Source organism: Coregonus clupeaformis, chromosome 35 (genome assembly GCF_020615455.1).
Source record: "Coregonus clupeaformis isolate EN_2021a chromosome 35, ASM2061545v1, whole genome shotgun sequence".
NCBI classification, from domain to species: domain Eukaryota; kingdom Metazoa; phylum Chordata; class Actinopteri; order Salmoniformes; family Salmonidae; genus Coregonus; species Coregonus clupeaformis.
In genome coordinates this window covers 6,356,390-6,377,900 of record NC_059226.1, presented here as the reverse complement: position 1 = coordinate 6,377,900, position 21,511 = coordinate 6,356,390, and the positions used below count along the sequence as shown (strand labels likewise).

Sequence of the window (21,511 nt, the reverse complement as noted above, 5' to 3'; positions counted from 1 at the left end):
CAAAATTGTCAAAGACTCCAGCCACCCAAGCGGTACCAGTGTACCAAGTCTGGAACCAACAGGACCCTGATCGGCTTCTACCCCAAGCCATAAGACTGCTAAACAAGGCTGCTAAATAGCTCATCAAATGGCTACCCGGACTACCTGCATTGACTCTTTTTTTTTTTACTAACTATCTTGCACCAACTCACACTGGTCTCTACCCACATATACTTACACACCCAACACACACGCCCACACACGCATACTGACGCCACACACACTCACTTTCACCATAAACGCTTCTGCTACAGCTCAGTCTATTATCTATCCTGTTGCCTAGTCACTTTACCCCTACCTATATGTACATAGCTACCTCAATTACCTCATAACCTTGCACATCGACTTTGTGCTGGTACTCCCTGTATATAGCCATGTTATTTTTACTCGTTATTGTTATGTTATTCGCTGTGTATTTATTCTTCGTCACTATTTATATTTTATCTTTAACTCTGCATTGTTGGAAAAGGACCCGTAAGTAAGCATTTCACTGTTAGTCTACACCGGTTGTTTACAAAGCATGTGAGAAATAACATTAGATTTTCATTTGACTACAAACAAAATGCATTGAGACTGTAAACAAGACATTCCGATAGCTTCATAGATATAGGCAGGTCTTGTTTACATTGTCAACTGCACTGCTGCATCTCCAGTTCTGAAACTTTAGAGCAACAACCCCCTTCGGAGAGAGTTTGTGAAAAGACTTGATAGAAGTGGAAAAAGATTAAGCTTAACAGAAAAAAAGGTATCAAATTAAAAAGGAAGGAAGGGAGGAAGGAAGGAAGCCTTACTCTTTTCTTATCTTAGAATAGGAACAATCAAAATAGTATGTTATGTTGTGAGTACGAGTGCAGTACAGTAGTTGAGAGCTATTCCTTATACGTCATTGGATGAACAAGACAACTGCCAGAGCAATAAAGATGACAACATACCCTGCAATGATTGCTTCCTGGTAAAGTTGTACTGTAATTGCAGACCCATGTTTTACTCAAGTTATTACTGCAAGCACTTCTTTTAAAAAATCCCAATATGAGCATCTGCTTTCCTCTTGGAACAAATACTCAAAGAAATCCATTATCCTTCCCCAAATTCATTTCACAAGTGGAATGAGTGGAGAGTGACCCCTATAGGAGTATTATGTCCTGATCAGCATTGTGGAAATAGCTTGACAATGCTTGTCCTTAAGTAAATGTATGGCTTATGAAATTGGGTTATCATTAAATAATAAACTATTCCAGAAGATTCTATAGGAGGAAAATACAGCAAATATAGGCCTTATTCTTCCCAGATGTTTATTAAAAATATACACAAGCACAGTATAAAAAATAAACAAAAGTGAGCAATTATACTACCACACAAAAGGAAAAATTTTAGAAGGAGAGACATGCATGAAAACAACACCTTGATCATCGTATTCATTAGGGCACACTGCAGGAAAAGGTTTTGCAACGGAAAACTAAAATGTGCATTTCTTATTGGAGCATTTCAAGTTCAGGTATTCCCTCCCTGTTTCAGTCAGTTTTCTTCCGTTTGGTGCCTAATGAATACGACCCAGCTTTGTCAACCTCAATTCACTGAATTGGAAGGAGGTCCTCTAAACCAGTGTTTCCCAACCCTCCTCCTTGAGTACCCCCAACAGTACACATGTTTATTGTAACCCTGGACAAGCACACCTGATTCAACTTGTCAACTAATCATCAAGCCCTCAATGAGTTGAATGAGGCTTGTTTGTCCAGGGCTACAACGAAAATGTGTACTTTTGGGGATACTCGAGGACCAGGGTCGGTAAACACTGCTCTAAACTACAAACATATGAGTTTGGAAGAATGTCAGTTCCCTAACAGAGGCTCATCTCCCTTGGCTCTCTCTCAGATAATGTCTATGGAGTCCATTACATTGATAAAAGCTGGGCTGTGTTGATTTCTGAACAGGTATTAGATATTGGCCCCCCCGTTCAATTTCTTCCTGAAGCGTGTCTCATGACCCGGTGCCAGGCATTCACCTCTTCCCCATGACGAAGCTGGGCGCCTCTGCATCATCCTCAGCCTCCCTCTCCTGGTCGTCCTCTTCACTGCTGGAGGAGGACTTCTCAGAATCTGAACAGAGGGGACACAAATAATCTAAAATCAGTCTCTGCCATAACTTATTACCCTTACCATCTTCCACTAAGAAACTGTACTGGGCCGGGATTAGCATCGTTAAATCTCTGAGCGGTTTTCCAAAACCATCGCTACTAACGTTGCACTTAAAAATGCTCGTAATTTAACGAATGCATCAGACCACTCGTAGAAGTGCATCTTTGGATGATATTTTTCTCTCCCGCATCACTTTACACCATAGAGGTAGAAAGAGGGCTCTAGATGGATATAACTCATTTTAGCATGGACATTGCCATTGAGGGCTTCTGCCATTTAAAAGTCAACTGGGGGTTGGGGATTCCTATGGGTTGGGAGCAATGTTCCCTCCATTTTTCTTTTGATACTCACTCATAAAAACAGCAGCTCTTTGCTGTATTCGTTGACAGTCACTCTGTAGTCATGGTTTTAAACTTTTTGAAATCTCACAGTATCAACTTTGCTGTAGATTTATTTTATGCCTGCTACTTTACTGCAGACACAGTAATCTGAGCCATTCGATTGGCCAGCGGTAGGCCTATAGTGCACTTGATTTGCTCTCCAGGCCCGCCAGGAAGGCAGGGTTTGTCTTTCGAGTGGCGCAGTGGTCTAAGGCACTGCATTGCAGTGCTAGCTGTGCCACTAGAGATCCTGGTTCGAATCCAGGCTCTGTCGTAGCCGGCCGCGACCGGGAGACCCATGGGGCGGCGCACAATTGGCCCAGCGTCGTCCAGGGTAGGGGAGGGAATGGCCGGCAGGGATGTAGCTCAGTTGGTAGAGCATGGCGTTTGCAACGCCAGGGTTGTGGGTTCGATTCCCACGGGGGGCCAGCATAAAAAATATATATATATATATTCAATTCATGTATGCACTCACTAACTGTAAGTCGCTCTGGATAAGAGCTTCTGCTAAATGACAAAAATGTAAATGTAAATGTTTGTACCTTCAAATCAAATCAAATGGTTCAAAGTGGACACATGAAATGGTTCAAAATGGCAACAGTTCACCTACCCGGCGCACAGGGCAGCTGAATCGGGTGCACCTACCGCCAACTACCCGAGACAAAAAAATTATAAAAATAGGAACAAGGCTTTATCATTGGGTTTTTTACAGAAATGTTTGGCGATCGACTAGGAATGCCTTGGAGATCGCGATCGACCGGTTGGTGACCACTGCTCTAGAAAGTTGAGTATAGTTTAATCTTGTGCTTCTCTGTGGGCTGAAATTTCTTGTACTGTCTTTGGCATTGTCTTCTAAATTAGGTGGCCTATGAATTGTAAATGGCTTTAAGCTATATCACCACCATCTCGTGGCCACAATAAATGACAAGATTTGGTTCAGGACTCCAGCTGGCGGCGGTAAATCACCAATATCAGCTTTACAACTTACGCACTGATGTTTGGCGATTAGGCCTGGCTTGCACTCAGCGTTCCAATTCATCCCAATGGTGTTCGATGGGGTTGAAGTCAGGGCTCTGTGCAGGCCAGTTCTTCCACACCGATCTCGACAAACCATTTCTGTATGGACCTCGCTTTGTGCACGGGGGCATTGTCATGCTGAAACAGGAAAGGGCCTTCCCCAAACTGTTGCCACAAATTTGGAAGCACAGAATCGTCTAGAATGTCATTATATGCTGTAGCGTTAAGATTTCCCTTCACTAAGGGGCCTAGCCCGAACCATGAAAAACAGCCCCAGGCCATTATTCCTCCTCCAACAAACTTTACAGTTGGCACTATGCATTCGGGCAGGTAGTGGTCTCCTGGCATCCGCCAAACCCAGATTTGTCTGTCGGACTGCCAGATGGTGAAGCGTGATTCATCACTCCAGAAAACGCGTTTCCACTGCTCCAGAGTCCATTGGCGGCGAGCTTTACACCACTCCAGCCGACGCTTGGCATTGCACATGGTGATCTTAGGCTTGTGTGCGGCTGCTCGGCCATGGAAACCCATATCATGAAGCTCCCGACGAACAGTTCTTGTGCTGACGTTGCTTCCAGAGGCAGTTTGGAACTCGGTAGTGAGTGTTGCAACCGAGAACAGACGATTTTTACGCGCTACGCGCTTCAGCACTCGCCGGTCCCGTTCTGTGAGCATGTGTGGCCTACCACTTCGCAGCTGAGCCATTGCTGCGCCTAGACGGTTCCACTTCACAATAACAGCAATTACAGTTGCTGTTATACCGGGGCAGCTCTAGCAGCGCAGACATTTGAAATAGCCAAATCCACTAATTTGAAGGCGTATCCACATACTTTTGTATATATAGTGTAATTAACAACTTTAAAATGGAGATGGCCCTCAATGGCGCTGCCCATGCTGTCACAGATTCCATAATGGCACAGATACAAAGATGAGTCCTCTTTATCTCTATGCTTTACACCCAGAAGATCTCAGAAAACACAGAATCAAAATGTTTATCTGTCTCTCTGTGACCACCGATAACTTCATAGTTTGATACAAATATGAGGTTTGCAATATTACAAACAAGCAAATCAAGGATAAATAATGTATCTAATTAAAATCGATATGACTGTATTACAAAACAGCGATTTTAGGCTACATATTTCAATTAGGCTTAGGAGGTATTCGGTATATACCAAGGTATTTTAAAGTACCGACGGTATGATTTTCAACACCCCCCCACCTCAAAATATGAAGAAAAAAAATCCATTGAGCCAGTCCCATGGTATGTTTTTTACCAAGGCCCCATGGAGCAAACATGACAATCCACTGTTGAGCAGCACAAGCGAGGTGATCAAGTTACACTACTAATGTTTGCCAGCTAAATCTTAACTATCTAAGATGTGCCAAATACACTTTCTCCTACTCCAATTTTGCTAACTTGCTAGCTATAGGTGGCTAGCTTGAAAGATTAAGCTTCTTGGTTACAGCAGAAACAATCAATCCCCTCCTGGATCAACCTTTTAAAATAGTTCTATAACTTTATGAGCTGGGTTGTCTGTCCTTGCATTTAGTTTATGTTCACTTGTGCTTATTAGCATTTAGCTACTAGCATCCGCATTCACTAGTACTTTGTTAGTTTTACATTTGGAAAGAAATAATGTCCCTTGTGTGCCCTGCCAGTAATACCGTATACCCCGGTATGGTACAGGAACAGGATGAAGGTATGGAAATCTGGATACTGCCCAACCCTAATTTCAATCATATTGAAATCACTTTCATTGCATTATTTTGCCAGTTGTAGGCTATTGTAATCCTTTGTCAGTATTGTGCATTCATTCTAATGTTAAGGTAAGAATATGAATAGAAAAAGCTGATCCAAAGTCAAAGACATATCAACGCACTTATCGAACATTCTCTCTACGTGGTGTTTTGAGAAACGCATGTTACATCTTCAGCCATTAGGAAAACAATGCCTTGTTTAAACACTCGTAGGCTTAAGTTCCATCTCTATCAGGAAACCTAGCCCTGTACTGTACAGGGATCTTTCTACCATTGAAATCCTTAGGCAGGCTGCCTAAATGTCAAAACAGTGTTAAAAATATATATATTTTGGGATGGAAAAACACTTTCAGTGTAAACTTAAAACGACTAAAATCAGATGCAGTGCATTCGGAAAGTATTCAGACACCTTCCCTTTTTCCACATTGTTACGTTACAGCCTTATTCTAAAATGTATTAAATAAAATAAAAATGTCCTCATCTACACACAATACCCCATAATATCAAAACAAAAACAGATTTGATATTTTTGCAAATGTATTACAAATAAAACATACCTTATTTACATAAGTATTCAGACCCTTTGCTATGAGACTCGAAATTGCATCCTGTTTAAATTGATCATCCTTGATGTTTCTACAACTTGATTGGAGTCCACCTGTGGTAAATTCAGTTAATTGGACATGATTTGGAAAGGCACACACGTGTCTATATAAGGTCCCACAGTTGACAGTGCATGTCTGAGCAGAAACCAAGCCATGAGGTCAAAGGAATTGTCCGTTGAGCTCAGAGACAGGATTGTATCAAGGCACAGATCTGGGGAAGGGTACCAAAAAATGTCTACAGCATTGAAGGTCCTCAAGAACACAGTGGCTTCCATCATTCTTAAATGGAAAAAGTGTGGAACCACCAAGACTCTTCCTATAGCTGGCCGCCCGGCCAAACTGAGCAATCGGGGGAGAAGGGCCTTGGCCAGGGAGGTGACCAAGAACCCGATGGTCACTCTGACAGAGCTCCAGAGTTCCTCTGTGGAGATGGGAGAACCTTCCAGGAGGACAACCATCTCTGCAGCACTCCACCAATCAGGCCTTGATGGTAGAGTGGCCAGACGGAAGCCACTCCTCAGTAAAAGACACATGACAGCCTGCTTGGAGTTTGCCAAAAGGCCACTACAGGACTCAGACCATGAGAAACAAGATTGTCTGGTCTGATGAAACCAAGATTGAACTCTTTGGCCTGAATGCCAAGTGTCACGTCTGGAGGAGACCTGGCACCATCCCTATGGTGAAGCATGGTGGTGGCAGCATCATGCTGTGGGGATGTTTTTCAGCAGCAGGGACTGGGAGACTTGTCAGGATCGAGGGAAAGATGAACAGAGCAAAGTACAGAGAGATCCTTGATGAAAACCTGCTCAGGACCACCTTCCAACAGGTTCACCTTCCAACAGGACAACAACCCTAAGCATACAGCCAAGACAGCGCAGGAGTGGCTACGGGACAAGTCTCTGAATGTCCTTGAGTGGCCCAGCCAGAGCCGGGACTTGAACCTGATCGAACATCTCTGGAGAGACCTGAAAATAGCTGTGCAGCGACGCTCCCCATCCAACCTGACAGAGCTTGAGAGGATCTGCAGAGAAGGTGTGCAGGTGTGCCAAGCTTGTAGCGTCATACCCAAGAAGACTTGAGGCTGTAATCGCTACCAAAGGTGCTTCAACAAAGTACTGAGTAAAGGGTCTGAATACTTATGTAACTGTGATATTTAAGTTTCATATTTTTTTATAAATTTGCAAAATTTACAAAAACCTGTTTTTGCTTTGTCATTATGGAGTATGGTGTGTAGATTGAGGGGGGGGGGGAAACGGTTTTAATCAATTTTAGAATGCTGTAACGTAACACGTGGAAAACGTCAAGGGTGTCTGAATACTTTCCGAATGCACTGTAAAGTACTTAGAAAAGATAATGGACCTATTAATTTTTTTATAATCTTTCACAACAATCACCAAAATAAAAGCTAGATGGGAGAATTTAAAGTTCCAAAAACAATGAATTTAGCAGTATTGATTTTGTTATTATGTTTGAGCAAAATAAAGCATAGAATTTAAGGAAATTTGCTTTAAAACTGCCAAATCTTCTCTCAGCTCCATGGCAGAATATGTAGAATCGCAGGAAATTAGCTTTAAAACAAACATTTTCTCTCAGCTCCATGGATACATTTTTAGAATTGCAGGAAATTGGCAAATATGTCTCTACACTGCCAAGATGGGGGCCTCTAAAATTCAGCAACACCGACAGGCCGACCGCGCCCATTGCCACGCCCACCACCTAAGCCCCTTTTTGATCCAGAAAAACCCTGCTGTAGCATAATATGTGAGTACAATTTGGCTCTTGCACTGGCCATAGCAACACAAGTAGTGGACTTGCTCTTTCTTCACACTTCAAAAGTCTGAAGGGGACTTGTTTCAATGAAATCCATCACTTAAATATTATTTGTTTCATTTACCTTCACCTTTGTTGGCTTCCTGCTTGGCTTTCTTTGCCATAAGCTTCTTCTGCTTCAGCTTTTCCCTGAAATACAAATACGTGTAACGTAACAAACCATCAGCAAGTATAACGTTTACAGCAGAGACTCAAAGAATAAAGGCAATAGGCTCTATACATTTTATTTTTAGTGGGTCCTTGATTAATGCACCAACCTTTTCTTCCTGCGTTTGGCTGTTCTTTCATCAGCTGCCTGTTGGTTATCTGACACCTTGTCAAGATAGTCCAAATCCATCTTTTGCTGCAAGAAAAAGGAAAGAGTTTATTGCTTAACCCCACCGCTTAAAATAAATTGGTTCCCATGAGAAACGATAAGGTCAGCTGCCCACCTTCTCAGTCATCTTGTCCAGGAAGTCCTGTCTCTGATACTCTCGCCTGCGAAGGTGTCTGTACACATGGAACTCTCCACTGCCAGCCCCTGCACTGGAGCCTGGAGGAGGGGGAGATTCATTACACATCTCATCAGCGGGCTTAAAGTGCTTTTATTAAAATCAACTCAGTAGTAGGGGGGTAAGATTTCCAGTGCCAGAATTGTGCCAACAAGCCATTGCCTACCTAATAATGTGATAGTGTGGATGCGCGTAGATAACGAGTCTTGCAAGATAAATAACCATAATTCTTGCAAAGCTCGCTCGACTCTTTGGCTGCAAAAAAAGCACTTGCACGTGCCCTTACCTGAGAATTCACAAATTCATCCGCCACAGGTAGTTAGCTAAAGTTAGCAGATTGCAGGCTTACCCATCACATCCCGCACAAACTCTGGAGGAGCCCGAGGGTTCCATTCTTTTGGTCGGTCTGGGATAGGGGCAGGTTTATCCTACAAACATACATGAGAGTATTCATTTTTACGATAATTAGCTAGCTAGTATAGTCATTCACTGTTCTAGCTTGCCTGATACATCAGACTGTTACCATGGTTACCCCATGGATATTCAGTCTGAATGAAGTTGCCCTAAAAGTCTCTACAAGCCAGAATGTTGAATAAAATTATATTTAAACTTACTTTACTGGTTGTCCATTCTGTTGGTCCTTTTGATGGTAGGAAGTGGTGATAAAATGTCCACAGAAAAGTATAATTAAACCAACTTTTCAAAGCGCTTCTTCTTCTATGGTTTATTGGCGATCACACAATTGAATGTGCATCCCGCCACCTTCTATGCGGGATGGAAACAGGATTCCCCCCAAAAACGGAACTACCCAAAAATAAATAAATAAAATAAAACATAAATCAAACAACTTTTGTTAAAAAATAAATAAATCCCTACACAGGCTCAAGGGGAACCTGGGAGGGCAGGTCTTCCAGCCAGTACCCCTTGCAAGCTTTCAGATGTAAAATCCTTGAGTCCCAATAACGTTTCTGCAACAGCCACAATAATGTCCAGATTCCTCGACTTCTTTGAGACTTGTGCTGTACAGTTTATAACTGTAGAAATGAATGCAACAAAATCCACCTTTAACACACAGGGTATCTTTTGTCTGGCAACAAACATTTACTACAGGCTTTGGTATATCCACTAGCATAACTTGTTTTCTAAATTGTTAACCTCCGCATAGGAGATTCGATTGACCGCTCTAACTTTTGCCACCTTCACTCTTAAAGGGCACTCCAGGAATTCAGAATCATGAACCCCACCACAATTGCAACAACGTCGTCCTTCTAGTATCAGCGTTTGGAAAAGTCGGTTTAATAATAATGCACTTTCCTGTGGATATTTTTTCTCAAATTCCTACCCACAAAAGGACTAACCGCACACACAACTGGTAGAGTACCTTGAAATAAAAGTGTATTCAACATTCTGGCTTGTAGAGCTTGTGAGGAAGTTTTCCAAACAAATGAATGGCATTAATCTCTGACTGTCAACCAGGCAATGTTCTAGCTAACTACTGTAGCTAGCTAACTATTAGCTGCGTAAGCACAGATTCACTGCGGTTGGCGCTAACGTTAGCTAGCCTTTCTAGCTGTGGAGATAAACATGTGCCCATTTGAAGATATCCTCAAAGACAATAACCTCCCCAGACACTTACAGGGTTTCTCATCAATCTCTCCAACTTAAGGCGCTGCTCCTCTGCGGGAGTTTTGGCTATAATCAAAGGTTGAGATTCCTTTCCTGACGGTTTCCCTGGTCGACCATCTTTCTCCTTGGTCGCCGACATCTTTCGAATTTGATGTTTGTCTTCTTCTACATTGATTTGTAAGTTAAAGGTTTAGCTCCACCTAGCGTACTGGGGCTGCATACTGAGGGATAAGGGGGTGCATTGCTGGAAATGATAAATGAGTATGAGCTAAATTGGTGAGGTTATTGTTTTACTCTTGGTATATTAGGCAAGCACTCGTAGAAAAACACAAATAACGATGTTCTTTCAAATGAAGGTAATGGATTTACCTTGCAGAATGTTATTCTAAAGAAGGCTCAGCACCTCCTTGGGAGAGTTGTAATGCAGAGTTCATTATAGGCCAGTAGGGGGCACTCCTCCCTCTAGTTTATAGGATCGATCTGCATTTGCTACTACCATGTTTTGACTTATAATTAATTATATTTATAAACTAGGTGTTTCGAGCCCTGACTGCTGATTGGCTGACAGTCGTGTTATATCAGACTGTATAACAGGGGTATGCCAAAACATTTATTTTTACTGCTCTAATTACGTTGATAACCAGTTTATAATAGCAATAAGGCACCTCGGGGGTTTGTGGTGTATGACCAATATACCACGGCTAAGGGCTGTATCCAGGCACTCCACGGTGTGTTGTGTGTAAGAACAGCCCTTTTTGATTCGTCCCAAAAAAAACTATTTCGGCGCGCGCGGGCGACTGTACATGCTCTGAGGGAGAGAGCGCAAAGATGAGAAGGAGAACTGGAGGTAAACTTTGTTAGCTTGCTATTACTATAGCACATTTTGTTAGCCCATGATGATGTTATTCAGTTATTGACCTCACAGTAAGCCAGATTCGAGTGTCTTACATTTCAACATGTTGACTCAAAAGCTGCACTGACAGATAACGTTAAGCTAACTAACTAACGTGAGGGACTACCCAGTCTCGCTAGTAATGCTACTTCATTAGCAACCTAGCAAATTTTATGAGCAGGGTTTTGACAGTACCGTTATTGATTGGCTATCTGGACACTGAATCCAACTGCTGGAGCTCAGTTCACCACCCGACAAAGTATCACTAGCTAACCAATTACTGTCTAATCAAGTACTGTCCTAATATGCTAAAAGTTACTAATAAAGATAGCTAGCTAACTTAAGGCTAACATGACGGTTAGTAACTTTTGGTAACGTCAACTCAATTAGCTAGTTAACGTTACGTTATCTGTTGAAAAAAAAAAAAGCTTAATAGCTGTTAAAATTTTTTCCAATTTATAGAAGATTGACATATGGAATTGAAGATGCAGAGATGGTTGTTGTGTTTGCAGGAGTAAGTTAATAGATTGTGTGTATACAATACAATTATTTAGCATCTCTAGCTACATAGATGGGTAGATAGGCTGACAACGTTACGGAAACGATGTGCGCGCTTCCATTGCATGGGGCATAAGTCAGCCTGTTGTGATTCTGGAGTGACGCTGTGTGTGTGAATCATAAGTGGCTTGTTTCATCATGTTATTGATACCATGTCTTGTTTTGACAGCTTTCATGTCAATGCAACTATGGCTACAATTCGCTAGCTAGCTAACCAACAACTTTAACGATGTATTTCAAACCATAAGTGGTCAGTGTGCAAATGTATTTATTTTTCAATAAACATTGGAGACGAAATATAGCATACGTGTAAAACAATCTAAGCCAACCTCGTCTGTTTTGCCCCATGGTTGCACGCATTTCGATTTTGTTGCTAAAGCGACAGAGAACACAGGTATTGTGGTTAGTGAAGTGTAAGACAGTTGAACGTTAATCAGGTTAAGATTGAGTGAACTGCTGATATCATTAAGGAACAGAAATGATCCCAGATTTTACCTTTAGCTCAATTCAGTTAAACATTATTTGCCTGTTGTTCATAGTGTGTGTGTTTGTCTGTTCAGAATACTCCATATTGCTATGGCACTGATACTATGCCATCTCTGTAACAGTATAGGAGATCCAGGAGAGCAGAACTTCAGACAGCAAGGAAGAGAGGGAGCGAGAGAGGAGCAGACCGAACAGAGAGAGAACACAGGAGAACATAGAGCGATGGGAGGCCCAAACAAGACAAACATGGCATATTCCTCTCAAGCCAGAGGAAGTAGTCCATGCTAAACTTTAGATTGTAATATATATTTTTTTAAATATTATTGACACCATATTCCATGGATTTACTGACCACAATCCATTGAATAATATTAAGAAGTGTTAATTATTAGGCATCAGGAGAGCACAACGCATGGAAGAAAGTAGTGAGATATGCAATATAGTGTTATGTTTCTGCAAAATGTGGGGTGCTTCATTTCGGTCACGCAGGGATCAAATCTCCCCCCGTCCCAGGTCTTCGGGGCTGATCCCCGGATGTTCTGAATGTCTAGTGATGTCCCTGGCCCTAACCTTCAGAAAAATAAAGAATATGCATATAACTCAATTTCTTTTCATAATATATATATATATATATATATATATATATATTTTTGGGGGGAATTTACTGTAGCTTTCCTAGTCAGACTCAGACATCAACATCATGCACATTGCTCAGTATAGAGCAAACTAACCTCACTTATCCATACCAAAGCCGACACACAATCAATGGTCTGGTCTCTGTTATGACAAACATATCAACTAATGCAAAATGCTCTGAATGGTCAAAGCCACAGTGTTAGAGAAAATGCTGTTTCAAATAGGCTTACTACTTTCAGTCCCACAGAGGAAGGCAATTACAGAAGGCAAATAAGATACACACTCAAAATGCATCAACTCATAGCATTTTAATGAATTAGACTGGATAATTCCTCCCTCTGCACATCCAAATCAAATCACATTTTATTTGTCACATACGCCGAATACAACAGGGTTTAGACCTCACAGTGAAATGAAACTCCTGAGTGGCGCAGTGGTCTAAGGCACTGCATCGCAGTGCTAACTGTGCCACTAGAGATCCTGGTTCGAATCCAGGCTCTGTCGCAGCAGGCCGCGACCGGGAGACTCATGGGCGGCGCACAATTGGCCCAGGGTAGGGGAGGGAATGGCCGGCAGGGATGTAGCTCAGTTGATAGAGCATGGCGTTTGCAACGCCAGGGTTGTGGGTTCAATTCCCACGGGCGGCCAGTATATAAAAAAAAATGTATTCACTAACTGTAAGTCGCTCTGGATAAGAGCGTCTGCTAAATGACTAAAAAAAATTAAAATAAAGGCTTACTTACAAGCCCTTAACCAACAATGCAGTTTTAGCAAAAATAAGTTCAGTAAAAAATAGATAAGTAAAATTAAAAATAATTAAAGAGCAGCAGTAAAATAACTAGCGAGGCTATATACAGGGGGTACCGGTACAGAGTCAATGTGCGGGGGCACAGGTTAGTCGAGGTAATTGAGGTAATATGTACATGTAGGTAGTTAAAGTGACTATGCATACAGTTGAAGTCGGAAGTTTACATACACTTAGGTTGGAGTCATTAAAACTAGTTTTTCAACCACTCCACAAATTTCTTGTTAACAAACTATAGTTTTGGCAAGTCGGTTAGGACATCTACTTTGTGCATGATACAAGTCATTTTCCAACAATTGTTTACAGACAGATAATTCACTGTATCACAATTCCAGAGGTCAGAAGTTTACATACACTAAGTTGACTGTGCCTTTAAACAGCTTGGAAAATTCCAGAAAATGATGTCATGGCTTTAGAAGCTTCTGATAGGCTAATTGACATCATTTGAGTCAATTGGAGGTGTACCTGTGGATGTTTTTCAAGGCCTATCTTCAAACTCAGTGCCTCTTTGCTTGACATCATGGGAAAATAAAAATAAATCAGCCAAGACCTCCAAAAAATTTTTTGTAGACCTCCACAAGTCTGGTTCATCCTTGGGAGCAATTTCCAAACGCCTGAAGGTACCACGTTCATCTGTACAAACAATAGTACGCAAGTATAAACACCATGGGGCCATGCAGCTGTCATATCACTTAGGAAGGAGACGCATTCTGTCTCCTAGAGATGAACGTACTTTGGTGCGAAAAGTGCAAATCAATCCCAGAACAACAATCCCTGCGCCACTCAGGAGTTTCATTTCACTGTGAGGTCTAAACCCTGTTGTATTCGGCGTATGTGACAAATAAAATGTGATTTGATTTGGATGTGCAGAGGGAGGAATTATCCAGTCTAATTCATTAAAATGCTATGAGTTGATGCATTTTGAGTGTGTATCTTATTTGCCTTCTGTAATTGCCTTCCTCTGTGGGACTGAAAGTAGTAAGCCTATTTGAAACAGCATTTTCTCTAACACTGTGGCTTTGACCATTCAGAGCATTTTGCATTAGTTGATATGTTTGTCATAACAGAGACCAGACCATTGATTGTGTGTCGGCTTTGGTATGGATAAGTGAGGTTAGTTTGCTCTATACTGAGCAATGTGCATGATGTTGATGTCTGAGTCTGACTAGGAAAGCTACAGTAGATGTTGGAGGAAACAGGTACAAAAGTATCTATATCCACAGTAAAACGTGTCCTATATTGACACAACCTGAAAGGCCGCTCAGCAAGGAAGAAGCCACTGCTCCAAAACCGCCATAAAAAAGCCAGACTATGGTTTGCAACTGCACATGGGGACAAAAATCTTACTTTTTGGAGAAATGTCCTCTGGTCTGATGAAACAAAAATATAACTGTCCATAATGACCGTCGTTATGTTTGGAGGAAAAGGGGGGGTGGCTTGCAAGCCGAAGAACACCATCCCAACCGTGAAGCACGGGGGTGGCAGCATCATGCTGTGGGGGTGCATTGCTGCAGGAGGAACTGGTGCACTTCACAAAATAGATGGCATCATAAGGAAGGAAAATGATGTGGATATATTGAAGCAACATCTCAAGACATCAGTCAGGAAGTTAAAGCTTGGGCGCAAATGGGTCTTCCAAATGGACAATGACCCCAAGCATACTTCCAAAGTTGTGGAAAAATGACTTAAGGACAACAAAGCGAAGGTATTGGAGTGGCCATCACAAAGCCCTGAACTCAATCCTATAGAAAATGTGTGGGAAGAACTGAAAAAGCGTGTGCAAGCAAGGAGGCCTACAAACCTGACTCAGTTACACCAGCTCTGTCAGGAGGAATTTTCAACTTATTGTGGGAAGCTTATGGAAGGCTACCCAAAACGTTTGACCCAAGTTAAACAATTTAAAGGCAATGCTACCAAATACTAATTGAGTGTATGTAAACTTCCGACCCACTGGGAATGTGATGAAAGAAATAAAAGCTGAAATAAATAATTCTCTCTACTATTATTCTGACATTTCACATTCTTAAAATAAAGTGGTGATCCTAACTGACCTAAAACATGGAATTTTTACTAGGATTAAATGTCAGGAATTGTGAAAAACTGAGTTTAAATGTATTTGGCTAAGGTGTATGTAACCTTCCAACTTCAACTGTAGATAATAAACAGAGAGTAGCAGCAGCGTAAAAGAGGGGGTGGGTGGGGGTGGGGACAATGCAAAAGTCCAGGTAGCCATTTGATTAGCTGTTCAGGAGTCTTATGGCTTGGGGGTAGAAGCTGTTAAGAAGCCTTTTGGACCTAGACTTGGCGCTCCGGTACCGCTTGCCGTGCGGTAGCAGAGAGAACAGTCTATGACTAGGGTGGCTGGAGTCTTTGACCATTTTTAGGGCCTTCCTCTGACACCGCCTGTTATAGAGGTCCTGGATGGCAGGAAGCTTGGCCCCAGTGATGTACTGGGCCGTACGCACTACCCTCTGTAGTGCCTTGCGGTTGTTGGCCGAGCAGTTGCCATACCAGGCGGTGATGCAACCAGTCAGGATGCTCTCGATGGTGCAGCTGTAGAACTTTTTGAGGATCTGAGGACCCATGCCAAATCTTTTCAGTCTCCTGAGAATAGACTTTGTCGTGCCCTCTTCACAACTGTCTTGGTGTGTTTGGACCATGATAGTTTGTTGGTGAAGTGGACACCAAGGAACTTGAAGCTCTCAACCTGCTCCACTACAGCCCCATCGATGAGAATGGGGGCGTGCTCGGTCCTCCTTTTCCTGTAGTCCACAATCATCTCCTTTGTCTTGATCACGTTGAGGGAGAGGTGGTTATCCTGGCACCACATGGCCAGGTCTCTGACCTCCTCCCTATAGGCTGTCTCATCGTTGTCGGTGATCAGGCCTAGTGCTGTTGTGTCGTCGGCAAATTTAATGATGGTGTTGGAGTCGTGCCTGGCCATGCAGTCATGGGGAGAATATGTTTATGAGCAGTCATCCAGGCAGATATAAACACAATTGAACTCCCCATAGGCACATGTACAGTGAGGGAAAAAAGTATTTGATCCCCTGCTGATTTTGTACGTTTGCCCACTGACAAACAAATGATCGGTCTATAATTTTAATGGTAGGTTTATTTGAACAGTGAGAGACAGAATAACAACAAAAAAATACTGAAAAACGCATGTCAAAAATGTTATAAATTGATTTGCATTTTAATGAGGGAAATAAGTATTTGACCCCCTCTCAATCAGAAAGATTTCTGGCTCCCAGGTGTCTTTTATACAGGTAACGAGCTGAGATTAGGAGCACACTCTTAAAGGGAGTGCTCCTAATCTCAGCTTGTTACCCGTATAAAAGAGACTTGTCCACAGAAGCAATCAATCAATCAGATTCCAAACTCTCCACCATGGCAAATACCAAAGAGCTCTCCAGGGATGTCAGGGACAAGATTGTAGACCTACACAAGGCTGGAATGGGCTACAAGACCCATTCCAGTGAGAAGGTGACAACAGTTGGTGCGATTATTCGCAAATGGAAGAAACACAAAATAACTGTCAATCTCCCTTGGCCTGGGGCTCCATGCAAGATCTCACTTCGTGGAGTTGCAATGATCATGAGAACGGTGAGGAATCAGCCCTGAACTACACGGTAGGATCTTGTCAATGATCTCAAGGCAGCTGGGACCATAGTCACCAAGAAAACAATTGGTAACACACTACGCCGTGAAGGACTGAAATCCTGCAGCGCCCGCAAGGTCCCCCTGCTCAAGAAAGCACATATACAGGCCCGTCTGAAGTTTGCCAATGAACATCTGAATGATTCAGAGGAGAACTGGGTGAAAGTGTTTTGGTCAGTTGAGACCAAAATCGAGCTCTTTGGCATCAACTCAACTCGCCGTGTTTGGAGGAGGAGGAATGCTGCCTATGACCCCAAGAACACCACCCCCAGGTGGAAACATTATGCTTTGGGGGTGTTTTTCTGCTAAGGGGACAGGACAACTTCACTGCATCAAAGGGACGATGGACGGGGCCATGTACCGTCAAATCTTGGGTGAGAACCTCCTTCCCTCAGCCAGGGCATTGAAAATGGGTCATGGATGGGTATTCCAGCATGACAATGACCCAAAACACACGGCCAAGGCAACAAAGGAGTGGCTCAAGAAGAAGCACATTAAGGTCCTGGAGTGGCCTAGCCAGTTGTTGTGGCCTAGCCAGAGTTGCCAAACGTCAGCCTCGAAACCTTAATGACTTGGAGAAGATCTGCATAGAGGAGTGGGACAAAATCCCTCCTGAGATTTGTGCAAACCTGGTGGCCAACTACAAGAAACGTCTGACCTCTGTGATTGCCAACAAGGGTTTTGCCACCAAGTACTAAGTCATGTTTTGCAGAGGGGTCAAATACTTATTTCCCTCATTAAAATGCAAATCAATTTATAACATTTTTGACATTAGTTTTTCTGGATTTTTTTGTTGTTATTCTGTCTCTCACTGTTCAAATATACCTACCATTAAAATTATAGACTGATCATGTCTTTGTCAATGGGAAAACATACAAAATCAGCAGGGGATCAAAACCTTTTTTCCCTCACTGTACACCATACACACTTACTGAGTGAATGTGTTTGTTCATGCCTGCGTTTGAGCATGCATGCGGGCTAAACAGGTTGTGGGAGGTCCAGAAGCAACAGGATGGTTTCTCCCAGTAAATCCTGTCTGAACTGGTTTGTGAAAGCGCTCGCAGACTCTCTTCATTAATGCCAGGCCATGTCTTAATAGGCTGTGGCAGCTCTCACAACAGCTCCCTGGCTAAAGCAGACACTGCACTCACGAGTCACCCCCTACTCTGTAACCTACTCTCCCCCCAACCTCCCAACAAGTTTCTCTCTAGGGAGGGCACTGGACTTTTTAGTTCATGCCACTCGCCCTGCATGGCATTTTCTGGAGGCATTGTGTGAGCTCTAGTCTCTATGATTGAACTTTCCCCATTACGCTCACAGCATTTTAATATAAGCAAGGATGTGCCAGTTACGTAATATGTAGCACACTCACGCTGTGATGTTTAAAACATGCAGATGGGAGAAAAATGAATCTGAATGGATGGAGGGTTAGGCAGCCCGTCTGGTGTTCAACCTTCCCAAGTTCTCTCACGTCACCCCCCTCCTCCGCACACTCCACTGGCTTCCAGTTGAAGCTCGCATCCGTTACAAGACCATGGTGCTTGCCTATGGAGCAGTGAGGGGAACGGCACCTCCGTACCTTCAGGCTCTGATCAGTCCCTACACCCAGGCGAGGGCATTGCGTTCATCCACCTCTGGCCTGCTGGCTCCCTTCCTCTGCGGAAGCATAGTTCCCGCTCAGCCCAGTCAAAGCTGTTCGCTGCTCTGGCACCCCAATGGTGGAACAAGCTCCCTCACGACGCCAGGACAGCGGAGTCACTCACCACCTTCCGGAGACATTTGAAACCCCACCTCTTTAAGGAACACCTGGGATAGGATAAAGTAATCCTTCTACACCCCCCAAAAAAAAAAAAAAAAAAGTATAATTGTAAAGTGGTTATCCCACTGGCTATAGGGTGAATGCACCAATTTGTAGTCGCTCTGGATAAGAGCGTCTGCTAAATGACGTAAATGTGCCCTTGAGCAAGGCACTTAACCCTAATTGCTCCTGTAAGTCGCTCTGGATAAGAGCGTCTGCTAAATGACTAAAATGTAAATGTAAATGTAAATGCATTAACAAGCCAGAAAACATCAGCCAGAGAGAGGTAGACTGAGTGAGATGTACTGTATATGCTGTACTAAAGCCCGATGTCTTGGGGGCGCAGGGACGTACATAAATTTGATACGGCCACCATGAATTTGACATTGATCGGTGCAGCCGCTTTCCTCTCCTCAAATTCAGTTCTAACCCAGATCACGCACCAGATAGACGCTGCTAAAAGACCAAAGGCGGATAAATGTCTAGGCGGAACATCACAGGGAATATAGGGAATATAAATAAGGCCAACATCTTTAATTTACGACATAGGTTAAACATTGTGTGTGTTTCTACTTTGATAATGTAGGCCAGGTTGAAATAATGAGATCAATGAATTCATAGTAAGTGATGTATTGTAGCAAATTAGGCATGTAGCGTGTAAATTGCTCCTATATGTCGCTCTGGATTAGAACGTCTGCACATACATTATTTTATCGAACCCACAACCCTGGCGTTGCAAACGCCATGCTCTACCAACTGAGCTACATCCCTGCCGGCCATTCCCTCCCCTACCCTGGACGACGCTGGGCCAATTGTGCGCCGCCCCATGGGTCTCCCGGTCGCGGCCAGCGAATTGAGACTCCTAATGAGACTCCATGATCTTATTCGGAGAGGCCTGCCCTGGGGCTCTTTCTCTTAATATTCATATTTTAGATGCCACATGCGTTCATACTGAGAACAGGCAGAAAGGGGAAATTGTCTTGAATTTTCAATGGAATACATACTAATACTTTTTGACATACTCTAGACACTTGCAACCACAATCCACTGACATTAAAAGCTATGGTCTTTTCATGTCAATAGTATTGTTTTTGTCTGAGTGAGTCATCACCACATTGGATTTGTTGTAATGTAGCCCAATTCACATTCCCCTCCATTTACAGGAAAGCTGCAGGTGTATTCAGTTACCTTGATGAGGGAAGAGAAAGATACTGTACTGGACAAAATGTAAAAAGCTTTAGATGTGATCCTGAAACAGAAGGGAAACCCCACATTGATATAACACACCATTCCCCTTCATAAATATGTTCTATGATAGCTTCTGTTTATTATCATTAGGTGTAATATCTGGGTTATAATTGAAATCCCTCTCCAGTGGCTATGGTTGATACTTACTGTAACCTTAACTGGAAAGTGACAGTAGACCACGCTGTTGCAAAAGTGTTAAAACAAGAGTTACTTCAATGCGCCAACATGAGCTGAAAGTCCTGGTATACAATTAATGTGGGCTAATTAAAATCCTCTTATTCTAGTCCCTTAGGTCACACATGAACTCTGTACAATCTTACTGCCATGAAAAAAATTAGGACAGGAAAAACTTGCTTGTTTGTGACTACATTCCTTCCAGTCATGGTTGTTCTCTTTGGCATGCCCTGGCACGGGTCTCTTATAATAATATGGAGAGGGCTCTAAAGTTCACACTCACCTTTTAGCCAGCTGTGCTACAGGGTCGTTCGTCCACCATGTCCTTAGGTTGACCCTGAGAGCTAAACAATGTGTTTCGTTTGGTTGGAAGCCTGACTTGTCACATGGAGATTCCTGTGCCCACTGATGTAATGGACCTTGTCAGGCTGCTGTGATAGTAGTTCTCTCACAATTAATATTATGGTAATCACATAATTGAGATAAATTGATTTTATTGCTGAAAATGTTGCGCCCCATCGATTTGAAGCACAAAACCAGGACATTATAATGACCTATTATACTATTTACCCCAAAGTGCACTTCTATGCTGGACTGGTAGTAAGGAAATTAAAGAGGCAAGAAATGGTTTCATATTAAATCATAAAAGTATGTGCTTCCTGCAGAAGGCTGACTTTCTCACAGAGATTACATTTACACGCTCTTCTACTCAGTTCGGAGGAGAAATAAAAACATTCAGGAAGCCCTGAAAGAAAAACAGCCTCATTTATCAGAGTAAACAAAAGCCTTTGAAGCTGGGCATTTAAAATAGGATTTCCATAAATAAGTCAACCATTCGCCGATGTGAATGCCTTGTTTGTGTTTGTGAAATAACAAACGCAGAGTTTGTCGTTCTTCAAGGTTTATTTGTGACGGTAATCAACTTCAGCTGAGAAACCTGGTGACCCTTTAGAAAATGTAGCCCTATTTGGGAGCCGGTCCAAAGATAACAATGTTACTGTTCACCCATATCCACTCTTAGCGATATTATTCATCATAAAAAAATCCATGTGACAATAAAAAATGTGAAAAGCCTGAGCAGTCAGTCATGTTGCCAGTGTATATCTCCTGGCCGGATAAATAAATATTAGACCATGTGCTCTAAATGTGCATTTGAAAGGGGAAGCTGCATAAACACTGCCACATATTCAGTGTTCTTTGTTAATCTTTGTGTTGTGATGTCTTGTGTTTGCGCATCAGGAAGATGGCTTGGAAATGGTTCCAAAACTGCATAATTATGACTGCATCGCTTGGACCGAACTATGAAACAAGTAACGACAGGGATTTAGGTTAATAATAAACACCATGATTTGGACTTTATTGATCATCAG

The 21,511-nt window shown here is 42.6% G+C and overlaps 1 protein-coding gene across 1 annotated transcript; it reads right to left on the bottom strand.

Moving 5' to 3' along the window:
- Nucleotides 1–1,717: 1,717 nt before the first annotated feature.
- On the bottom strand, nt 1,718–10,038 carry prkrip1 (PRKR interacting protein 1). Its single transcript, XM_041863742.2, has 6 exons — nt 9,895–10,038; nt 8,608–8,686; nt 8,199–8,299; nt 8,025–8,110; nt 7,832–7,896; nt 1,718–2,135 (listed from the first exon to the last, which is right to left on the bottom strand). The coding sequence occupies exons 1-6, from the start codon at nt 10,021–10,023 to the stop codon at nt 2,038–2,040; spliced, it is 558 nt and encodes a 185-aa protein (XP_041719676.1). The 5' UTR covers nt 10,024–10,038; the 3' UTR covers nt 1,718–2,037.
- Nucleotides 10,039–21,511: the final 11,473 nt, after the last annotated feature.